The 15,683-nt window shown below is 42.5% G+C and overlaps 1 protein-coding gene across 7 annotated transcripts in view; it reads right to left on the reverse strand.

Moving 5' to 3' along the window:
• The window catches only part of HERC2 (HECT and RLD domain containing E3 ubiquitin protein ligase 2), a 223,973-nt gene that overhangs the window by 111,773 nt on the left and 96,517 nt on the right, over positions 1 to 15,683 (reverse strand). For all 7 annotated transcript variants that reach the window (XM_055278481.2, XM_063640239.1, XM_055278480.2 and 4 more), the window contains 11 exons: positions 15,316 to 15,448; positions 15,081 to 15,208; positions 14,793 to 14,988; positions 11,986 to 12,119; positions 11,280 to 11,453; positions 11,066 to 11,202; positions 10,618 to 10,769; positions 9,723 to 9,914; positions 3,564 to 3,751; positions 2,311 to 2,503; positions 359 to 541 (listed from right to left, as the gene is read on the reverse strand). In XM_055278481.2, coding sequence (XP_055134456.2) covers positions 359 to 541; positions 2,311 to 2,503; positions 3,564 to 3,751; positions 9,723 to 9,914; positions 10,618 to 10,769; positions 11,066 to 11,202; positions 11,280 to 11,453; positions 11,986 to 12,119; positions 14,793 to 14,988; positions 15,081 to 15,208; positions 15,316 to 15,448 — 1,810 coding nt within the window. The remainder of the gene's footprint in view (positions 1 to 358; positions 542 to 2,310; positions 2,504 to 3,563; positions 3,752 to 9,722; positions 9,915 to 10,617; positions 10,770 to 11,065; positions 11,203 to 11,279; positions 11,454 to 11,985; positions 12,120 to 14,792; positions 14,989 to 15,080; positions 15,209 to 15,315; positions 15,449 to 15,683) is intronic.

The following is a 15,683-nucleotide window of genomic DNA, read 5'->3' on the forward strand; positions in this document are numbered from 1 at the left end:
TTGGAGGCGACTCACACACAGGGAGAATGCCAAGTGAAGATGACGGCAGAGATCGGGGGTGACACCTCTACAAACCAAGGAACGCTAAAGAGACCAGCAAACTCCAGAAGCTGGGGCAGAGCCCTGAAGCAGCTTCTCCCTCACAGCCCCAGAAGCAACCACCCTTGATCTCAGCCTTCCAGATGCCAGAACCATGAGAATTTCTACTGTGTAAGCCCCCAAGTTTGTAGTACTTTGTTACAGCAGCCACAGGAAATGAATCCACACACATCCACGCCCACCCACATGCACACCCAGACACGACAAGCGTGCGGACCCCAGCGCTGTCTCCCTGGGCCCTCAATCTCTCGTTCCATACATGTCTTGTCCGTCGTTCCGCTTTCCACTAACATTCGCAGCAGTCCACATAAAGTCTTGGTGGCTTCGCTCTGCATGATCTCAGCGTGAACTCCGGCAGACAGACAAAGAGTCTGCAGTAAGTTAATAGTGCTGGTAAACATCATTGCAGTGGGGTGAATGTTCCTTTCAGTTTGTTCGGCTTCTAAAAAATATAATCAAAATAACAAATTATATTCCTAAGTAAAACTGGAAGATAGTCTGGCGCATAATTAAACAGCTTTAATATTACATTCTTGTTTTATTGAAGACTTGAATTTTAGTGCAGTTTTAGGTTCACACAAAACTGAAAGTACACAGATTTTTGTGTTCTTTTTTTCTTTGAGACAGGCTCTCTGTCGCCCAAGCTAGAGTGCACTGGCATGACCATAGCTCACTGCAGCTTTGACCTCCCAGGGTAAGCAGTCCTCCCACCTCGACCTCCCAAACTGTCATCTTTTCTGCTTTGGAAAGGGAAACAGATCTTTACAAGAAGAAAAGATGGAACTCAGGATGCACTAAACCTGCACCCTAATCATTTCTGTTCCCATCTTCCTCAAGAATCTTTTAAATAATAATTCTCAAAACAACATTAGCATATAACTCAGAAGCAATAAATGATTCCAAGGTTTCACTTCTTTAGAAACACAACTTATCAAATGTCAAGCGCTGGTTTCTGACGAGCTGGCTGTGTCCTGGATGAAGACAAAGCACTGGCATCTGTGGAGTGGGGCGACCAGACGCTCATGCAACCAGCTTGGCTGGCTTTGGGATGAGATGTGTGGCAAATGAGGCCACCGTCTGTCATGGAGCCACCCCTGCCCAGGATCTGATGCCCCTATGGGGAAAGGCCCCAGGCAGGGAGCCAGGCCTGCTTCCCGCAGGCAAGGTAGGCTGAGGGAGGAAGCAGCGACTGGTGTCAGGCAGCATGCTATAAGCTGGACGCTGGCGGCCAGCACCACATCCACCCTCAGGGACAGGGTTCCAGGTGCCATGTACATCGCTCCTAACAGGCCTACGCAGCAGGCAACACTTTTGTCCACACCTGAGGGACCCAGGCCCCAGAAGTGACGTGTCAAAGATGGTGGCATCAGGATCTGAGCTGTGTGCCCCGAGCCCAGATGGTGTGCTACGACATAGCCTCTTCCAGCCCCCACACCACCCGCTCTCTACTGAGTACCCCTTCTAAGATCTCGTGCTCACTGTCACAGTCACTTCTGAGCCTGACGACACTGCAGCCATGGTGGGCACCGTGGTGCTGGGAGGCAGCCCCAGCCTCTTGGATGGTCTTACCAAGCCCAGCCACGTGAAGCTTCACATGTTTTTTAGGAACAGCTAAGAAATGTCACGAAACCTCCTCCCACAACCTGGATCTCCACAGATAGGATCTAGCTTTCTTGGTCCACCCCTAAATTCTCACCTCTGCTTCCCTAGAAGTGATAAAGTGCTGACTAACTCCACATTACATGAAGAGTTCAGAGTCAGGGACCACAGAGGAAAGGTAAAGGCAGGTGGCAGGTGGGGTGTGCTCGGGCAGGGGCTCTCACTGGCGGAGGCGATGGACCGAGACCGCAGGGCAATTCCACCAGGCCTCGGCTCACTGGCTCAGATGCAGGCTCAGCACCAACCACATGAGACTCACTGGTGGTGCAGCTGCCCCGGCCTGGCCACCACATTCTCAAAGAGAGGCAGGTGCACACGTGACAGGAAAATGCAGAAAGTCAGTTCCAGCCAGATCGCCGGATCCCACAGCCACTCCACGTATCTGCATCGGAGGTGCCTGGGAGCTTATTTAAATTGCAGGCTCCGAGGACAGAGCGCCAGCTGCAGGTGTGCCCTGACATCCCATTCTAAGGCCCAGATGGCAGTGGTGGCAGCCAGCACCTGGACAGTTTGTGGGCTGCCTTGGACTAAACGCCTTCCTGAGTCACCCACCAGAGTCGTCCTCTGTGTCCGAGTCCTCTGCTGAGGGCTGTGCAGCGGCCGGCAGCTCTGCCAGCTTGAGGTCGTATTTTCCTTCTTTCCCCATCCTGTAGGAGTTGGTGCTGCCCGTGTCCCACTGGACTCTTATCCACCCATCCTCTCCCAGCTCACCAATCACTCGGCCTAGGCCTGGAGGAGGCCCATCCTGAGAAAGCCAAAGTAGAGATCAGTTAGGAGGGTGCGTGCCCTGCCCTGGTCCTTCCATGGCTCCCACCAGACCTGCCACACAGATGTCGCCATATGCCACCATGTCTGTCAGGGGCTGTCCCAGACACAGATTTCACCTCTTCTACAAAATGTGTGCTTGCATCATTTTAAATTAAATGGCATAAAAAAATGTGCTCATGCTGCTTTACCAAGGAAGTCAGGGAAATCTCATCTCAATGAGGATCCTCTGAGTCAATGCAGAGACAGGGCTTTGCAGCAAGTCCTGACCCCTCAATCCCTCACGGGCCTTGCAAGAGCAGAAACCTGAAACAAGCACCAGCACCTTCACATTCCCTTTTCTTCAGTTTCCCCCAGGCCCCAGGGGGAAGCTCTGTCTCTCACTTCTGCAGGAGAAAGCTGTTTCTAGGGTGGACGCTGCTGTCTCCAGACACTGCTATTTCTAAGATGACAGTGACAAAGCCGGGGCTTACCAGCATGGCTGAGAAAAGCTAGACAGACCATGGGAAGGTGAACACTGCCCTAACTTAGCTAGGGCTGTAGTAAGTGACTTCCACCGGGGGGCACCTAGCAGAGACTTAGAAGAGACCTGCGATGAGGGAAAATGGAGATGCGGCCACAGGCCCATGAAGTATATCCCTAACTGCTGGGTTCAGGGCACTTCGCAGCACATGGCCATCAGCTCACAGGGGCAGCATCTGGGCTTCCTGCCTCAGAGCCTTCACTACACCAACTTTCAGAATGAGATTTACTCTCTTGCTCACTCTCACTCTTGTTCCAGTGACCCATCAAACTGAGCCTCGTGCCAGTGAGTTTCCTGAAAAGAGCTGCCTCTCTTTCCAGACTTGTTCTGCTCAGATGCCCTACTTATGATTCCCTACTTGTGTTCACTCCCTTCAGCTGCTCGGGAACCAACACCTGTGTCATCGATCAACCGACACATCCTGGATTATTCCAATTTCCACCCACCAATATTGCACAGACCTGTGCAGAAGATAACTAATGTGTGGCTAATGTGTTCACATCAAATCTCTGAGTACCTGATCGCCCCATTTCCAGTCCACACCTCTCATGACCCTCGTTCCGATCTTCATCATGGCAGCCAGTTCTGGCCCTGAAACAGGGAGCTGCACAGGAGCCGTTTCCTTCCTTGTTTCTTCCAAAACTGTGGCAGAAGCACCTTGAGCAGAAGCATTCATATCTTCCTCAACATTGTCACAACTGGGGCCTGACAGAGCGTCAAAAACAATAGCTGAGCCAACAAGTAGCTACAATGTCCCCTTAATACACACAAAACATTTAAAAAGTACTAATGAAGATCATAATTTTGAAGAATCCATACTATGTGTTTTATCAATTAATATAATACTATGAATATTTTACTGATATAGGATAAAAAGAAGATAAACGGAAGGATGAAATACATAAATAGGCTAAGAAGACATAAAAGATATTAAAATGCTCAGTAAAGCTACTTTCTCTACTTCTAGGAATTACTCCCCCCAAAAAAGCAAAATAACTGAGTTAGAAAGATACTCGATAACTACCTAAATATCTAACAGTGGGAAACTAACAAACTTTAATCATGGTTTTGTGCAGAAGACAGCTAACAGCTGGCCCGAGATACAACCTCAGACAGGATTGCTGCAGGCTAGCCCTCGGCTCGAGTCTGGATCTCAGGAGGGCTCCCCCATTCCCTAGGTGGTAGGTGTGGTTCCCTGTTTCTGAACTGTCTGTACAAACAACGTGGTCTGTGCTGAAACCTGCTTTCCTTGTTCTGGAACTTGGTACGCGCCAGGCAGGGGGTGCCCATGTGATCAGCCCTGATGGAAACCCTGGACCTGGAGTCTCTACCCAGCTTCCTGGCAGACAGCACCTGACACGGCTCTGTGCTGGGGCAGTTAAGCTCGTCCAGTGTGGCTCCTGTGGAAGCTTGTACCTGCTTTCCTCTGGACTTTACCCATGTCCTTTTTCATGATTTTTCTCTGTGTCCCTTCACTGTAATAAACTATAGCCCTGAGTACAACTACATGCTGAGTCTTGTGAGTCCTCCTGGCCAACCATCAAACCTGGGGGTGGTCTTGGAGACCCCTGACAATTGGTGCCCTGGGTGGCTACAGAGTCATCCATAGCATGAAACAGAAGCTGAGCTGCTGTCACCTGAGAGAAGTAAAACTTACCAATGGATTTGAAAATAGGAGAGCTAACCCTAGGAGAGTAGGCTAGATTTTTAACCCCCCTTTTCCCACTTGCTAAACTGAGAGGGGGTAGGAGTGCGGTTCTGGTAACTCCCTTGATTTTAGTTTTCTCCTCCAGGTGGGAAGGAAAAAGATCCAAACAGTCCTAAAGGTGGGCTTTGGTGGACCAAAAAATGTAAAAAGTTTGTGTTTCTCTCTCTTCCAAGAGAGCAAAAAGGGATATTCAATTCCCAGGGCTGGAGCAAAACTTTAGATAAACTAGAGGGGGAAACAGCCTTTCCTTTAGCCTAGCTGCTACTTTAGGGCCCCCAGGAAGGGGCCCCAAGGAAGGGACAAGAGTTGCATTCCAGGTGGGCAGCTATACTGTTAACTCTGTAAAGACTGAATTTATTGCTAAGGGCTTGAATAAATTTGCAACCAAAACTGGGGGAATTTTTTATTTTACATAGCTTTATGTTTTGTGGCTGTTACATGTGGATGTATACATTAAGCTGGTATAAAATATTATATGCTTATAATTTCTTAAATGATAAGAAGGATACGCTGATCAGGGCAAGCTGCAAATATAGACAGATATTCATGAGACACAACTTCCTTGCTTTTTGCAGCCAGTGGGCCAGATGAAATTTAAACACACGAATACTAGCAACAGAACAAGTCTCCATACTTAATGATTTGTGCTGTGATTTTTACTTATTGGAACCTCTGGGGAAAAAGTAGACAACATAAAAAGGCCATTTCTCGATGGAGATATGCTTTTGTAATTTTTAAATGCAACTTTTGGTTGCTAATGAGGCCTCAAGAAATCAGATATAACTCTTACTAGATGATTCTTTTCAGCTGTAATACGTATATTAAAATATATATTTAACATAATACAACATATAAATATAATATATAAATTTAAAAATAATTTTATATATTTTTATATAGAGAGAGAGACAGAGAGAAACAGACAGACAGATAGACAGAAAGACTCCCCCCGACCCCAAGACAGGATTTCACTCTGTCGCCCAGGCTGGAGCCCAGGCTGGAATGCAGTGGCTTGATCTCTGCTCACTGTAACCTCTGCCTCCCTGGCTCAAGCAATCCTCCCACCTCAGCCTCCCGGGTAGCTGGGACCATAGGCACGCACCACTATGCCCAGCTAGTTTTCGTATTTTTTGTAGAGACAGGGTTTCGCTATGTTGCCCAAGTTGGTCTCAAACTCCTGAGCTCAAGCAATCCACTCGCCTCAGCCTCCCAAAGTGCTACAATTACAGCCTGGCCTGATACATATTTTTGAATGGATTAATGTGAACTCTAAGACTGATGTGATTAAAAGAGCTTGGGAAAACCTTGCTTTTTCACTGTGACTTTGACAACTGGCCCTGCAGCATCTCAGTTTTAGCCAAAGAACACCACCATAAACCAATCAGATCTAATAGACATACACAGAACATTTCACCAAAAAGAGCAGAATACACATTCTCCTCAAGTATACCACAGAACACTCTCTTAGACTGACCAGACCGTATGTTAGGCCACAAAGTCTCAAAGTTAAACAGACGAAAATCATACAAATTACCTTCTCCAACCAAAATGAAATGATAAGAAATTAATAACAAAAGGAAAAGTGGAAAATTCACAAGTATATGAAAATTAAATAACACACAGTAAACAACCAGTGGGTCAAAGAAGAAATCACAAGGGAAATTAGAAAATACTATGAGATGAATGAAAACACAACTACCAAAACTTCTGTGCTGCGCCAAAAGCAGGGCGAAAGGGGCAATTATACTATAAAAGTCTGCATTTACAAAAGACGATCTCAAATCAATAACTTAGCTCTACATCTGGAAGAACTAAAAAAATAACACAATAAAAACCAAAGTTAGGCCAGGTGTGGTGCCTCACACCTGTAATCCCAGCACTTTGGGAGGCTGAGGCAGGTGGATAACTTGAGCCCAGGAGGTTGAGGCTGCAGTGAGCCATGACTGCGCCACTGTACTTCGGCCTGAGGGAAAAGTAAGACCCTGTCTCAAAACAAAGACAAAAACAAAAACAAAAAAATACAAAGCAGAAAGAAGGAAACGATAGAGATTAGAGCAGCCATAAATTAAACAGAGAATAGAAAAATAACAAAACCAAAAGTTCGGTTTCTGGCAAGAACAAAAAATCTGACAAATTTTTGGTAAATTAAGAAAAAAAGAGGCCAGTCAAGGTGGCTCACGCCTGTAATCCCAGCACTTTGGGAAGCTGAGCTGGGCAGATCGCGAGGTCAAGAGATCGAGACCATCCTGGTCAACATGGTAAAACCCCGTCTCCACTAAAAATACAAAAAAATTAGCTGGGCGTGGTGGCACACACCTGTAGTCCCAGCTACTCGGGAGGCTGATGCAGGAGAATCACTTGAACCCAGGAGGTGGAGGTTGCAGTGAGCCGAGACTGCGCCACTGCACTCCGGCCTGGCAACAGAGCAAGACTCCGTCTCAAAAAAAAAAAAAAAAAAAAAAAGAGAGAAGATGCAAATAACTAACATCAGAAATGTAAGTGCAGACAGTATTACCAACATAAAAATAAAAGAGATTATAAAAGAACACTGTGAACAACTGTATGCCAACAAATAAAACAGCCTAGATAAAATGGACACATTCCTAGAAACATAAATTACCTGAATTGACTCAAAAAGAAATAGAAAATCTGAACAGGCCCATAACAAGTAAAGAGATTGAATCGGTAATTTAAAATCTTTCAACAAAGAAAAGCTTAGCTGGTCAACTCTACCAAACATTTAAAGCAGAATTGACACCAATCCTCAAACTCTTCTAAAAACAGAATATATGGGAACACTACCTAGTTCATTCTATGAGGCCACTATTACCCTGATAACTGTAAAACAATAAAATACTGCTGAAAGAAATTAAAGAGGACAGAAATAAATAGAAAGACATTCCACATTCAGAGAACGGATGTTAACATTGTTAAGACGGCACTATTCCCCAAAACAATCTACAGATTTAATCCCTAGCAAAAATCCCAAAGGTCTTTTTTGCAGATATGGAAAAGCCAGCCTTGAAGTTCATATGAAAATGCAAGGGACCCAAAGCAGACAAAATAATCTTGAGAAAGAAAACACACTACTCAATTTTAAAACAGTACAAAACTACAATGTTCAAAACAGTGTAGTACCCGCAAAATTATCAACATATAGAATGTGATCATGTAATTGAGAGTCCAGAAATAAACCTAAATATCTACAGCCAACTGATTTTTGCCAAGGGTACCAAGAACTTCAGGGAAAGAACAGTCCTCAACAAGCAGTATTGAAACAATCAGATCATCAAAAGAAAAAGGCTGGACTCTTACCTCACACTGTGTAAAAGAAATTACCTAAAAATGGACCAAAGATCTAAATATAAGAGCTAAAACTATAAAACTTACAGAAGAAAACATGAGGATAATCTTCATCAACCTTGTATTTGGAAATGGCTTTTTGGATACGATATCAAAAGCATAGACGACAAAAGAGAAACAGATAAATTGAACTTCATCAAAATAAAAAACTTCTCTATCAAAGGAAATACAATCCAGAGAGCAGGAGAAAATACCCTCAAATGATATTATCTATAAAGGTCTACAGATCTGTGAAGGTCTAGTATACACAAAATTTTTAAAGAGTCTGAGGACTGGTGTTAATTCTTCTTTAGGTGTTTGGTACGCTTATTGCATTTATTGGTACAACAACAAGATGACGACAAATAACCCTACTGAAAAAGGAGAAAGGGGCTGGGCGCAGTGGCTAATGCCTGTTATCCCAGCACTTTGGGAGGCCAAGACAGGCAGATCACCTGAGGTCAGGAGTTCCAGACCAGCCTAGCCAACATGGCGAAACCTCATCTCTACTAAAAATACAAAAATTAGCCAGGTGTGGTGGTGTGTGACTGTAATCCCAGCTACTCGGGAGACTGAGGCATGAGAAGCGCTTGAACCCGGGAGGCGGAGGTTGCAGTGAGCCGAGATCGTGCCACTGTGCTCCAGCCTAGGCGACTGAGTGAGACTCCGTCTCAAAAAAAATAAAATAAAAAATAAAGAGAAAGGGACTTGAATCTTGAATAGACATTTCTCCAAAGAAGATATACAAATGGCCAACAAGCACAAACATGTAAAGAAGCTCAATGTCATTCATCATTAGTGAAATGCATATCAAAATCACAATGAGATACCACTTCACACCCACTAGAATGGCCTTAATCTGAAAACAAAAAGAAAAAAAAGAAAAAAAACCACAAAAAATAGTGTTGGCAGGGAAGTAGATAAACTGGAACCCTGGAATCCTGTCCACTGGTGGTGGGAATGTAAAAATGATACAGCACTGTGGAAAAGTTTGGTAGTTTCTTAGTAAGTTATACATAGTTGTACCATATGACCCTGTAATTCCAGTCCTAGGTGTATAATCAAAAGAACTAGAAACAAGTGTTCAAACAAATATTTGTATCTAAATGTTCCTAGCAGCACTATTCATAAAAGTCAAAAGGCAAAACCAACCCAAATGTCCACCGACAGATAAATGAATAAACAAAATGTTATATATTCATACAATAAAATCTTTTCAGCCATAAAAATAAAGTACTGATATATACCAAATGAAATAACCTAGACACAAAGGCCACAAATGGTATGATTCCATTTATATGAAATATCCAGGATATGCAAATCCATAGACAGAGAAAGTAGATTTGTGACTACCAGGGGCTGGAGGGCAGGGGAGTCAGGACTGATGGCTAAATGGTGTGCATTTATAGTGATGAAAAAGTTCTACAACTAGACAGTGGTGATGACTCTAGAAAATTGTGAATGTATTTAATACCGCTGAATTGCGACGTTAAAATGGTACACTTTCTGCCATTTGTGTCTTACCATAATTTACAAAAAGCTTTAAAAAAAAAAAAAAGAAAAGAAAAGATATCAAAGCAAAATCTTGACATTTTCCCAAAGGCTCTCAAGCCGGTGCAGACCTACCAATCAGGCGCAGTGCTGTCTGCGTGAGGGCCAGCGTGCCAGAATTGAGCAGGAGGTCGAGATTGTTTGCGCCGTGCTGCAGGGTGAGCATGCTGAGCATCACCAGGAGGAAGCGGGCTTGCGGGACGGTCCCCAGGCTCGGTCCCGACGGGTTCTCATTGGTGATGGTTTGCAGGGGAACCGGCTGGATACCTAACAAGCATTGACACCCACTGACATTTCTTGTGCATGGATGCAAGAATAAACATAATGCAGAAAGCACGGGCGATTACTCTAAACGTCTGACTAATAAGCATTGACACCTACCTACATTTCTTGTGCATGGATACAAGAATAAACGTAATGCAGAAAGCACGGGCGATTACTTTAAACATCTGACTATTTTCCAGTGGTTTCCACAGAATGGGCAGCTCTGTCATGCTGCACGATGGGCCTACCCCCTGCATTCTATGCACAGGTCATTCCATCCGTCTACAGGTCTTAGCATGTTGCTCTCTGAATACCCTGGTGCCCTATTCCATTCCTTCCATTTCAAATATAAAAGTTATGTCTCCCTTTTCCTCCACAAAACCAATCCAATCAACTCTCTGTAGATGCTCAAACTATCCAGGAAATAAATATTAATATAGGACACAGACACTTTAGGGTATGTGGTGATACACATAAAAATGTCAAAATGTAAAAATGTTATACTAGAGTACTTCAACATTGTGTCTCCTGCTAAATTTTAAAGTTTTGTTTAAAATCTGAGAAAGCTGACAGCAGCATAGATTATACAAGTACAAAGTACAAACAACTAAAGTCTTCTCAAAAGCAAAAATTGGCATTTGCAAGTTTCCACAACATATAATTAAAGGCACACTATAAAATAACATTGATGCAACTGTTGACTCACCAAGCTCTTTAAATTTGGCACTGGCATCCAACAAAACATTTCGAATGTTCTGAACAGCCCAAGCATATAGCTTGCCAAAGGTGACTTCCAGCAGCATCCGATTAAAAGGTGGGATCAAATCAACATCCTTTAAACAATCAGTAAGAGGTTCCCTTTCAAATAAAGATAAAGAATTTGACTCGGGACACTGCCAGACTTCTAACTGTTACAGAACAATTTTGTTGCCACAGCTTCCTTTTTTTTTTTTTTTGAAATAAAATGAAGCAATTTATTTGATTTAGAAGATTCTTTTATAAAGTAAGTGAATTTGACCTTCCTGAGCCTTCTTTTTTTTTTTTTGTTTTTTTTTTTGTTTTTTTTTTCATGGTTTTTATTTATTTATTTATTTATTTATTTTTATTATACTGACAGCTTCCTTAATTAAGAAAAAAATATGCTAACGTTTTACCCTGTATCGATTCCCTCAGGAATAAGTCTTTGCCATCCACAAAACATCGCGTACTGCACAGATGGAAGTAAGAAATTCTTGCTCGCCAGTTTTAAAATTGTATCTATCCCTTCCAGGCGAACCTCTGCTCTCTCCAACTGCAAAATATCAATGCATACAGTTAAGTGTTATGTATATTACCCAATGCAGAGAAGCATTTATCATCAAATTTCACCTGTTTTAGTAGGCACTTTCTCATTTTTTCCACATCCACTGGCTCTTCTTTAAGGGCAAATTCAGCAATCGTACTGAGGAGTGGAGACTGCGGATAAAGACCCTGCACATTCTGCTTCAACCACTTGTATTTGTGAACACCTGTAACAGTACTCAACAGCGGCTGCCATTTGTCCTAACAAAGGAAAACAATTTTCATCATTAGTCTACCCTATTTAATATTAAACTGTGCTCTAAAAGTTATTCAAGTAAAACATAAATAATGCTCATAGGTTTAAATTGGTTAAAATATGTTAAATTTAGTAATTAATACATGGTTTTAAAACTATGCTATAAATGTAAGTGAATTTATAATCTCTATACTAATATATGTTGGAACAGGCTAGCTTGGCATACGAAGTTAAGTTATGGTTCATATTAATAGCCACAGGGCCCAGCACTGTTTCTGGAACAAAGAATATATTTAAGGAATGAATGGTGAATAATGATATAATCTAGTACCAAAAATAAAAAGAAACCCTTCTCCAGCTACAGCTCTGACCAGGACATCATAAGTCAAGTTCATGAAGCATCACTGGGGCCCTATTTCTAACAACCGCCCATCCCTCCCTCTGCATGCTCAGGTACAGAGGTACAAGACTGTGGATTCCTCTGCTACATGCTATGATTCTATTCAGCTAACCTCAGAATCACAGAAAATACTGCACCTTGGGTGATTTAATTGCAATGGGTCTCTTGTCCACATTTATTGGACTATGAGGCAAAACGCAAGCTTCTTCTAAATCACTCTCTTCGTTTCCAATTTTTTCTTCATCATCCGTAGATTCTAGCTTCTTAGGAACTGTGTTTTAAAACATCATTCACTATAAAAATCATACACTTAAATATAATTTTAAATTAAGAAATACTTAGATTTGCATGAAGGACAAATATTTCATTCAAATAAACATCTGAACAACATTATAAATTGCAATGCTCAAACAAGAGTGAAATGATCACCATGGCAGAACAAAAACACAAAGTGAGAGTGCGATGAGGGGAGAAGCCCCGAAGCAAGGGAAGCCTGGCAGCCAGAAAGCTCTTCCTCAAGTGCCAGAGAGTGAACATTTGAGTCTTTCAGGCCATGCAGTCTGTTGCAAATACTCAACTCTGCTGCTGTAGCACAAAAAGTAACCACAGATAAAGCAACAGGTGTGGCTGTGCTCCCATAAAACTTTATTTATGGTGCTACAATTTTAGCTTCATGTAATTTTCATGTGTCAAAAATTATACACTTAATTTTTAAAAAACAATTTCAAACTGGAAAAAAAAAAAGGTCTTAGTCCATGGGCAACACAAAGCAAGCAAGAGGTGGAATTTGGCCCACAGTTCCTGGCTTGTCCACCCTGGTCCAGTTCAGTGGTTCTGTTACTGTGTAACTGAATCAGTTGAATTCACTGTGATATGTGGAATTTCCTCCCTATATTTTCTCTCTTTTAAAATTTTTGGTCTACATCTCCTCAGCATATAATATAAAAAATAAGCAACATGATAATACACTTGGGCAGTAAAGAGCTAATACAGCAGGCCAGGGTTGCTCAAACCCTGCCAATTCCCAAGGAAAATCTGTCCCTTCAGGATTGGTCCTTCTTCTAGGAGCTGAGCTCTGAGCCCTTGGAACATCCTGCCTGATAAGTTTTTTGGTATACCTGACACCCAGGACCTTGTGGCAGTGGTCTGGCCAGGTAGTTTATGCTAATCATGTGACCTGCGAGGGACCACTTGTTTTTGCACTGGGGCACTGGAGTCTCAGTAATTGAGGTCAGTCACACGGGCACTGCCTGCGTATGTGACTGGCCCCCAACAAAATCTCTAGACTCAAGGCTCAGGTGTGCTGGCCTGGTTAACAATTCTTCACACATGATGTGACCCACTATTGCTGGGAGAGCTAAGCACATCCACGTGATGCCACTGGGGGGCGACACCAAAGCATGTGCCTAGTTTCCTCTGGAATTCCCTCCATGCACCCTTCCCTTTGCTAATTTTAACCTGTATCCTTTTTGCGGTTAAAAAAAAAAACAAAAAAAAAAAAAACAAAAAAAAAACATAGCTGTGAGTATAACAGCTCTTTTGAGTCCTTTTAGTGAATCATCAAGCCTGAGAGAAGGCTCGGGGATCCCTGACACAGCAACAGGAATATTAACCACTTAATCTTTTCAAGTTACTTAATTTCCAAGAAAAAAAAGAAAACCAGCTTGAAACAACACACAACACAACAAATCTATAAACCCACAAGAAACTCTAAAAGTGACAGCGTGGGCTCAGAACCCACGGATATGAGATAGCAAATGGTGGAGTCTCTCTCCCTCATGCTGAGGCAGGCCTGTCTCCTGGGCCCGGGCTGAGTTCCTGCGTGCCTGGGTTAAAGGAATTGCAGCAGTGTGACTGCTGTGACTTCCTGATCCAGAGCACCCATCGGATTCAGACAGGCTGTTATGGTGTAGGGTTTGTTCAGGAACAATCAAATTAGGATAGCTTCTAAAACACTTTCGTCTTTCATAAACTTATTGTTCAAAATGCCCATCAGAAACTCAGTAATTAATACTGTTCAATAAGCAGGTTTGTGAGTAAATCAGTATAAGTCATAAGAATATGATCAGAGGCCAGGAGCGGTGGCTCACGCCTGTAATCCCAGTACTTTGGGAGGCAGGCAGATCACGAGGTCAGGAGATCAAGACCATCTTGGCCAACATGGTGAAACCCCGTCTCTACTAAAATACAAAAATCAGCCAGGAGTGGTGGCGCATGCCTGTAATCCCAGCTACTTGGAAGGCTGACAGAGGGGAATCATTTGAACCTGGGAGGCGGAGGTTGCAGTGACCTGAGATTGTACCACTGCACTCCAGCCTGGCGACAGAGCAAGACTCTGTCTCAAAGAAAAAAAAAAAAAGAATATAATCAGAAATTTCTGTAGTTTATTTATAATCACAAGTGACTAAATTCTAAACTATTTCATAATTTCTAAGCATTTTTATTCAAATTTGGATTTAACGCAAAAAGACTTTTCTGTACCCTTACACAGCTACTTCCAGGAAAATGTCAGTAACTCTTTTAGCTTCCCTTTATAATTCTCCATGTATCAGAATACTCAATATTTCCAAACAAAAAACATTTCTTTAGAAGAATGGCAATAAGTTTAAATGTTCCCATTATATCTCATTACCAGGATAACTGATAAAATAAAAATACTTCCTTGTTCCCATCAATTTAGTAAAGATTATTTATGTTTTCAACATCAATTTACTAGTAATCAAATCATACCATGCTCAATTCCTAAACTGCCTCATTGTCTGATTGCTTGGAAAAATAAGCGAGATTTCTGTATTTAATCATAACTATACATAAAAATGATGGCAGCAGGTAGAAATGTCACATGGAATCAACAGTAGAGAAACTTCACTCTGAAATCACAGATCCAACGTGGCAGGGTGAAGCACATGCTTTAATAGTATCTTCTGTCCTTTTACATTCTTACCTCTCTTTTTCCTTCGTTCTCGAATTATCTTCTGAGCGATCCTCCTCCAACGGGGCAAAGAACTTAGCAATTTAAACTTAGACATTATAGAAAGGTCATTACAAACAGCAGGTCTCAATTCATTAAAGAGGAATCTCAAACGTTCGATGACAGGAGCGCAGACCTCCTTGTAAGAACGGCCCTGTTCTTGATGAGTCTGCAAAGTTAACCAAGAAGAGACAACTTTAACAACAAATATTTCAGCAACTGTCTGCAAAGCACAGAATAAAAAGAATTAAAATCTATCACCTTAATGAGCGAACATTTTGCTTGGTAGACAACTCTACAAACATCCACCACTGACTTAGGCAACGTTCTGTGCTTTACTTGCTCAATACCAAGTGCACCTGCATGAACTAAAGATAATGCCACATGACCTGCAAAAAGACATTTAAAAGAAGGGCAGGGAAGGAATGAATATGTACCGCAGGTTAGTCGAGGAATCTGCAGTGTAGCTAAAATACACAGATATTGAGCTCCTTACCTAAATCTTCATGTTTTAAGAGGCAACATAACAGCAAGCGACCGACCTCTTCCACGGGATGCTCAGGGGGAAACATGATCGGTGTGGTCAAATGGCACTGCCTACAGTACCTTTCTATTTGACACAAAAAGTCCTGCAACAGAAACAGCTGGAGGTAACTTCAGGGCCGCCCAGTGAGTCTTCACAAATCTGAAACACGCCACAGCTTCTGATGCACTTGCAATCAGTAATGCTTCTGAAGCCTCGCTAGCATGTTAACACAATCAGGTTCTCACCTCAAAACTCTCCAAATAATACATGAAACAAAGTCTGTGCTATGTTAACCAAAGAGCACATAAGTACTCCTATGTCAAAGTCCTCAGATAAAC

The sequence above is a fragment of the Symphalangus syndactylus genome, chromosome 5 (assembly GCF_028878055.3).
Source record: "Symphalangus syndactylus isolate Jambi chromosome 5, NHGRI_mSymSyn1-v2.1_pri, whole genome shotgun sequence".
In the NCBI taxonomy this organism is placed as follows: Eukaryota; Metazoa; Chordata; class Mammalia; order Primates; family Hylobatidae; genus Symphalangus; species Symphalangus syndactylus.